The sequence below is a fragment of the Cyprinodon variegatus genome, unplaced genomic scaffold, assembly GCF_000732505.1.
Source record: "Cyprinodon variegatus isolate N-32 unplaced genomic scaffold, C_variegatus-1.0 Scaffold18, whole genome shotgun sequence".
NCBI lineage: Eukaryota > Metazoa > Chordata > Actinopteri > Cyprinodontiformes > Cyprinodontidae > Cyprinodon > Cyprinodon variegatus.
The window spans coordinates 87,499-96,170 of record NW_015150471.1 but is presented as its reverse complement, the minus strand read 5'-3'; the positions used below and the strand labels follow the sequence as shown (position 1 = coordinate 96,170).

General features: G+C 37.8%; 1 protein-coding gene across 1 annotated transcript in view; it reads left to right on the top strand.

The window, feature by feature from the left end:
• The first annotated feature begins 1,380 nt into the window (after nucleotides 1–1,380).
• The window catches only part of lsm12 (LSM12 homolog), a 14,310-nt gene continuing 7,018 nt past the window's right edge, over nucleotides 1,381–8,672 (top strand). Inside the window, exons 1-3 of the mRNA XM_015387484.1 lie at nucleotides 1,381–1,579; nucleotides 7,121–7,254; nucleotides 8,013–8,122. Coding sequence (XP_015242970.1) covers nucleotides 1,453–1,579; nucleotides 7,121–7,254; nucleotides 8,013–8,122 — 371 coding nt within the window. The 5' untranslated portion in view covers nucleotides 1,381–1,452. The remainder of the gene's footprint in view (nucleotides 1,580–7,120; nucleotides 7,255–8,012; nucleotides 8,123–8,672) is intronic.

Below are 8,672 nucleotides of genomic sequence, written 5' to 3'. Positions count from 1 at the left end.
ATAAACGGGAGAGGATTAGGACCACTGAAAAAATAAAAAAGGTAACTGATTTTAAAACGTTATTTCTGTATAATATAAGAAAAAAATTAGGATTAGGACTTTTTTCTCAGAATTCTGATTTTAATCTCAGGATTATGGCTTTTTTTTGTCAGAATGCTGACTTTAATCTCTGGATTCTGGCTTTTATGTCAGAATTCTGACTTTTTTCTCAGAATTCTGATTTTAATCTCAGGATTCTCATTTTTTTTTTGTCAGACTTCCGACTTTAATCTCAGGATTCTGACTTTTAGGTCAGAATTCGGACTTCTTAGAATTCTGATTTTAATCTCAGGATTCTGACTTTCATTTTAGGATTCTGACTTTTATGTCAGCATTCTGACTTTAATCTCTGGATTCTGACTTTTTTTTATAAGAATTCTGACTTTTTTCTCAGAATTCTGATTTTAATCTCAGGATTCTCATTTTTTTTTGTCAGACTTCCGACTTTAATCTCAGGATTCTGACTTTTTTTCTACGAATTCTGACTTTTTTCTCAGAATTCTGATTTTTAATCTCAGGATTCTGACTTTAATCTTAGGATTCTGACTTTTATGTCAGCATTCTGACTTTAATCTCTGGATTCTGACTTTTTTTTAATAAGAATTCTGACTTTTTTCTCGGAATTCTGATTTTGATCTCAGGATTCTGACTTTTATGTCAGAATTCTGACTTCTTAGAATTCTGATTTTAATCTCAGGATTCTGACTTTTTTTTCTCAGAATTCTGACTAAATTCTGATAGCTAACAAACATGTTAGCATCAAGTCGTAGCCATGTCTGTTTTAGAGGATAATCTAGCTCTCTTGTTTTAATCACCTTCTGCTCTTCTATTAATGAAATAGCATTACCAGGGACCCCTAAAGCACGTAAAAAGTCGCCTAACTCCTTAGTTTTCCAACAACGTGTTACTGGCCCTCCCAAATAACTCACATCTTTGTCAGTGAAGCGGAGTGCTCCCATAGCTTTTCCTTCACGGTGCCCATCTACATTAAGATCCAGAAATCTGGAATTAGAGTCAGAATTCCGAGGAAAAAAGTCAGAATTGTGAGATTGAAGTCAGATTTCTGAGATTTAAGTCAGAATTTTGACCTTTTCCCAAATTAAACTGAAATAATATTTAAAGTTCAGGTAACTTTTTATGTTTTTCAGTGGCCCTAATCCTCTTCCGTATACATATGTGTCTGATTTCAGGTCCAGTATTTTCTTTTTTAGATGCCTGATGACGATTTTCGAGGTAAAAACCAAAACATCTGGAAACAGTTGAGTGATGAAATTTGAGGTTCACTCTGAACTGCAGCATTTCCCCAAAGGCCGTAAATCTGACGACCTACGACACGCCCAGGCCCCGCCCCCCTCCGTTACGACATCACGTCGCCTTACGTAAAGCAAGCGCTCCGGTTTCCTGGCGGAGAAGATGGCGGCTCCTGGACCCGGGGAGTATTTCAGCGTCGGGAGCCATGTCTCTTGCCTCACCTGTTTGGGCCAACAACTACAGGGAGAAGTGGTCGCGTTTGACTACCAGTCCAAGATGTTAACCTTGAGTATCCTTTATTTGTTCGGCGGTGAAAACGCCCGGCTGGCTGGCCTGCCTGGCTGCAAGGGCCTGTAGGGTAACCGAAAGGATGTCAAATAGTGATCCGCGCAGGCGTAATTGGTCTTGGCTGAACTACACATCTTTGTTCGTTTTAGATCATGCTGTTATACAAACCACCTGCCTGTCATTTATTATCCTTCAGCGAGTCTTGTGTAATTTCGTTTTTATCGCGTAAAATGACCTCCCTGGACGTGCATGTGTTTTGAATCCACTCATTGTATTTCCAGCCCTGAGCATGGATCACTATCTGGCAGCGAGCCTTCCTAAGGCATCATGGCTCTCAAACGATGCTAGTTAGCGAGCTAACAGCACACCCTGTTCTGACAGGTGTCCACGCGTTTATCCCCCGCAGCTTCCGACTCCCGCAGTCGGAGATGTGAGCGGTTTTTTCCCAGGAGTCCGTTTAATGATTTTTTTTTTTTTCACCGCCCTCTCCTTCAGCCACGCCACGGGGAAGCTCCTGCTAGCTCGGCTAACATGCTAAGTTTCGGTCAAGCCCAGTTACTCCCAAACCGCCCGGACACTGATCAAACGGTTTAGGGGTCTATTACCTCTATCACCTTGAGCTCAGTTTTAAGGTGTCACGGAATTAATAGTTTTATGTTCCTTTGGTGAATTATGCTCCATCTGATCATGGGAACATCCTGAGCTAATAACCACCATGAACCTTTAGCCTGTGAACTTGCTCTCCTTCATTCCCTCATCATGAGTCTTTCATGATTCACTTGTTAAAGGATATTTATTCATGTCATTGAAATTTGTTCAAATAATTTTACAAAGACTCTAATTTTGAACCAGTGTGGTTATTGTAAGAGTGTAGAAACTGAGGTTGAATGAATGAATGGGTTTATTAGAGGAAGTCTGTCCTTATAGGAAATATTTCAGGGTTTTTTTTTCTGCTGATTTCAGCAAAAATATGGTCTAGTTTTTTTAAAAAGATTTATTTGGCTAAAATATTAGCTATAATCAGCTGATTTAGATTTTTTTTAATAAAAATTATGTCATAGGGAAGTCATATTTAAATGTAAAATCATTCTGGCTTAAACATGTATATAAATGTACTCTTTATCAGACTATATTGCCACAAAATTTAGAATATTTCTATAAAAAAAAAATCCTGTCTTAAAACCTGCGTTTTTTGTTATTTTATGCAGCCCGGTTAGTTATACGTCAGCTTGTACACCTAAATTCGGCCAATCATATCAACGGTCATCTGTCAATCAAACTTTTTTGGTTATAGCATCTTGATTCATATGTCGCAGCTAATATACGCAATGGTTCAAATAAGAAATCAGAATCCTTTCCTTTCCCATTGAGTTGCGTCCCAGTGTTCACGGGGATGGACGTCTGTGTCTTCAGCAGGCGTAGAGCTAACAGAACTGGCAGCGTTGCGAGGCAAGGGCTCAAACATGTACGGCTGGAAGCCTTCTACACCAAACCAAGCTTCTGCCGCCCTGGCGTCCTCTTCCACAACATCTTCGTCCCCGCTTTCCTCCTCTAAATAAAAAATGGATGACGGAGGAGACTCATCCACGACCTCCGACACTAAACTCTCCTCCTCTTGCATGTTTCCGCTGTCCATAGCGTTCCTTGACAGCGTCGTTTCTAAGTCACCAATTTAGTGCTACTTGGTCTCAATAGAATTTCCCATTGATAACCTACTAGCACTAAGTTGCTAACTGGTTAGCAAGATGCTTCCGAAACACCTTCCACAATCAAACATGCTTGTGAACCTTCCGCCACTACAATCCCGTCGTGACCCACTCGGGAGAATTCGGAAATGCAACCGTTGGAACAGCCGCTTCCCTACAACTTTAGGCACAAACAAAATCCAATCATCATTCGAATTTTTTTCTCCCAACTTTTTATTATCAGATGATGAATTACTCATAATTTTTGCTTCTTTGGTTGCATTGGTTTCACGTCCACTATTTAGGACAGCATGCATTTATCTGGTTGAATACAGAGCTACCCTATTTATCCAGTTAAGATGGTCGTTTTAGCACATGTATGTGAAATAGCTCTGCTACTTTATTTAATGTGCCGGCAATACATGTTACTGACTGGCTCGGCCTTTATTGTGCTTTTTGCCCACACCTGATTAGGGGTGAGTATTGGCATGGCTGTTACGATACTATACTTGTCACCTTACGATATTATCACAACATTGCAATGTCGCTATATATTGCAATATTTTTCCCAGCTATCAAATTGAATGTATAGGTAAAAAATCAATTATCTGAACATATTGATCATTTAGATATTTTGGTATCCATGATGTTTGGGGTTTGAGTCAGTCCACGTCTTTAACTGTGACTGCCTCCACTACAGATATGCCAGAGTGGAGTTGCAGAGTTTTTTTTTGTTTGTTTTTTTTTTTATTGAACTGAAATCGATGTTTTATCGGATAATCACTATCACCAAATCAATTTTTGTTTCCACACCCCTAAACCCGATCGATTTAAGTTTTAAAGATTTGTGGGTGAATCACAATCGGATTATTATCGTGTTATTTAATAATAGTAATAATGAATTTTATTTATAATGCACTTTACATTTGACTTCAAATCTCAAAGTGCTACATTAAAAAAAAGGGAAAATTAAAACAAGTTTAAAAGACCATAACATTAAAAACAGAGTAAAAAGACAGTCATTAAAATCAATACATTAAAAGGCATACGTAGCCTTTTAAAAAAAATCTAAAATCAACAATTGTAGGACATATATTTGGACAAAATGGTAGAAAATTATTTCCTGCTGCATAGCGATCACGCAATCCATTTCAATAATGTATTTGGCTGCTCTTTCTGATCCTTTTTGCTTAAACATCTAGATTTTGTAACAAAGATTCTGAAGCCCACATGTAGGTGTTTGATAAAAAGAAATAGAAATATGAGGAAAAAGTTAATTAATGGCATCCAATCTTATTGCTGTTTGGGCTATAAATTTAGATTTTATTTTTTTTATTTGTTTTTTTATTATATCTACATTTTACATTGTTTCCCCAGGATGTGTCAGTCTAACAGTCCAATGTTATACATCGTTCTGTAATGTAATATCAGCTTGGAAGAACCCCACATATGTCAAACTAGACATTTTTTATGAAAGCTGGTAAAAACTTTAGACACTTTATTTTGAAATATTGTAATCACCAGATAGTTAAACTAATGCCATGATGTTATTAACACTTTCTCTGGCTACCTCGGCGTTTAGAGCCGCTGATCCTCTTAAAGGTTTTTGCTGCAGCAGCTGGGATCCCTCGCCGTAGTTTTGTGATGCCCTCTGTGTCGGTGGTCTCTCTCCACCTTGAACCACTATGAGGGTCATTGGTGGTGCTGTAATAGTTAACCTTCAATATAAGGTTGTGTTACACACAACTGTGTGTAACACATGGTTGGATGAGCTATTTGCGGTGATGGTTTCTTTTGTTTTTGACTGGCAGGATTTCACAAATCCATTCTTTAAATATATTTCATGGGTGATCTCTGAAGACACGAAAATTAATGGTCGATCGGGTTAATTACGAGTATTACTCATTTAGATCAGAGATGGTGTCGCTGACTTATAACTAGGGTTGGGAATTGATCGATTTTCACGATTCCCTTATTGATTCTGCGATACGATTCGATTCCTTATTGATTTCGTTGAATGAAAAAGCATTACTTTACTGTATTTCGGGAAATAAACTCATCTCCCTCTGATTTAGATAAACTAGCGTCAACTTTCTCTCGCTCCCTGAGCTGCGGAGCAACTTGCTAGCTTGTTGCATTACATCCATTGCAATAGCTAGAGTCATGTAAGAATTCCAGCTACCAGTAGTTCTAATTAAACATGCTAGCAATGAAGGGCTGGATTAACGAGGAAGGCACACTCCCTTAATAACCCCCAAAATAGGTAGGAAATTGGTTTATTTCCAGAAATGGCAGAAGATTTACTATGACCCACATGTTTTGTGCGCAGGTGTTTCTGCATGTTGGATGTATTCCCTCCTACCACTTTGCAATAATTGCAAAGCGCCTTGTTGCCATCTTTCTCTTCCTTAAAATGAAGGGGCCTTTTTGCTAGGGATGCACGATATTGGGATTTTGGCCGATATCCGATATGCCGATATTTTAAACTCATGTAGCCGATAACCGATATCGATACTGATGTTAAAGCTGGACAAAAATAAGTAGTCACTGAAAATAGCAGTTTTGTTATCCATTTCTGACACTTTGAAAAATAATATACTCAAATATATTTTCATATGCTGATATCAAATTGATTTTTAAAAACGCGGTATCGATCTATTTTACTTTCAAAATCTCGTGTAATTTCATCGTTCTGTTACAAACTCTCGTGATATTTTGCAAATTCTTGTGAGATTTTGTTAGTAAAATAGATCGATACCGCGTCAATATATCAACATATAAAAATATGGCAACATTTCCTGAATTTTCGGGGGATTTCGTAGCATAACGATGACATATAGCAATATTTCATTAGTAAAAGAGATTGATATGGTGTTTTTAAATGGCAATATATCGGCATATGAAGATATTGGGATATTTTAATGTATCAATATTTTTTCCCTCGTCTTTAGAAGTTTTTAAGTCTGTAAAAAAGACGTTTTTGAGGAAGAAGAAGTAGTAGTATTTTATTTTTTTTTTTAGACTTTAGAAACTCAGAAGCTGATCAAATATCGGGTTAAATATCGGTGGGTTGGCCGATGTCCGATATTCAGTTTTAAGGCTGATACAGGCCGATACCGATAGGGGGCCGATTATATCGTCTATCCCTACTTTTTGCTTTTCTAGACTTGCGCCTGGTCACGTCGTACTTGCTTACCGAATGCCGTCTGCATAACTTGCGTTAAACAAACGATGCCATGGAATTGGAACACAAGGAACCGGTTCTGAACAGGAACTAGTTTTCAATTCCCAGCATGTTCTGCAGGCTTTCTGAGACTCATCAGTTTCACTCTTTGTAAGAGCTTCCTTTAATGCTGGGAGGTTTATCATTATCGTTTCTCATCTGTTTTACGATGCTCCGGACTCTGCCTGTGACCTTAAGCATCCTGGTCCCCTCATCTTCATCAGATATGAGCGTCTGCTGCAGTGAGACTCAGTCCAACAGGCTGAGCATGATGCCAGCCTGCAGAGCTGAAATTCCTGTCCCTAGAAATCAATTTTTTTTTTTTTTTTATTAACCCATTTTAAACTGGTCATGCAACAGAAATGCCATAAAATACTTTTTAACGTGCATGAAGCTTTTGACTTTGTGTTGCTTTATTAAATCTTCTTCCTGTGTTTCCATTAAGTTTGAAGGTTTTAATGTCTTGGATGCTTTCCTAAAGTGGTAAAAGCAGCGTTAGTGTTGGCTGCCTTTTGTCTCGCCGTCAGCGTGCTCACCTTGGCGCTCCGCACCATGACGGCTAAAGTTCACAATAGCTATCTTGTTCAGGTCCTTTACTTTGAAATGTTCTTCCTTAACCGGTTTCCTCTTAAAGAATGTGCTTCCTCCAGCGGTAAGCCGAACCTCAACGACGTCATCCTGATCAACTTAGCCTATGTATCCGAAGTGGACATAATTCATGACCGTACTGAGACTCCGCCTCCTCTAGCATCACTGAATGTTAGCAAGGTAAGGCTTTCAGTGTGGGAGTGGTGTTGGTTTGTCTTTTATTCATTGATTACTGACTTTCTTTTGGATCTTGTTGGATTTTACCTAAATTGTGCCGATTATCTGCAAAAGGTGAACCTTGTTTGACTTTATCCTCTGATATCAGCCTCCAAATAAATGTCTGATCTTTGTTAAGCTCTGCTTCCCGACCCTTTTTTCACATATCATGAAATATAGTTAACAGATTTTTTTTTTTTTCCCAGTTGGTCATTACTTTAGGTTAAACCTTTACCTTTGTTTTTATTCCAACAAAGTTTAGCATTTGTAGCAACTTTGTAATGAAAACTGGTAAAAAAAAAAATCTCATTGCTTCTTGATAAAGTATATTTTTTTCGCTCTGTGACTTTAGAAAGCTTCAGCAAAATCTTCTCCTTTTTTAACTAAGTTCCAGGTGTGAGTGGCTTTGCTCTTTCACTAATTCCCACGTATATTTAATTAACTGGATAAGATTTACGCTTTATATAAACAATAAAAGGAAAACAAGAACTGGGAATGTCACAAAGAATCCGTTGATAAAAGGAGTTGAAGTTAATGGTTGATTTTTGATTGAATATTACTTAGCAGGTTGGTTGAAGTGAGTCAGTGAGTCTTTGATTATGTTTGTTTGTTTTTCATCCATATTCTCTGTTTTCTATGTGAAAATATTTCCTGCAATGGCTTCATTATGCTTTTGTTGGAAAAAAAAACTAAGCTGAAATAGAAATGCTCTGTTTCCACAGCTTGCCAATCGAGCACGGACAGAAAAGGAAGACAAGCTGTCCCAAGCCTATGCAATCAGTGCTGGGGTTTCTGTGGAGGGCCAGCAGCTATTCCAGACTATTCACAAAACGTAAGGACTTGATGTTGGTGCTCAGTAAGCCATATCACCTGCTAACCTGGTCAGGTTATGGGGGTTTAGTCATTGGTGTGAACCACTTTTTTTGTCAGCTTTAAAAGGAAAAGTAACACAAGATCCACTTTTTAATTAATTTGGCGATAGAGATGAGATCCAAGCTAATCACAAGGAAACTGTTTGCTGGACACCTGCCAAGCCAGAAGTCCCTCCTTAAACGTTGCAGTCAGTAACTTATTTATGTCTTTAAATTCTTTTTTATTGCTCTTATATAATCCAGTTTCTGAATTTTTTTTTTTTTTATTTCATCATCCTCCTTCACCTATATTAGAGCTGCAACTAATCATTATTTTGCTAAACGGTTCATCTGTCAATTATTTTTTTTTTTTTATTAATTGCATAGAAAAAGGTTCTCTAAAGATTTTTTTTTACAGATTTAAGATAAGGGTGTGCAAAATAATCGTCATGACGATGCATCGCGATTCTAATCCTTGTGATCTACTGCATCGATTCTTGAAGGCAAGAATCGATTATAAAAAAAAAAAAA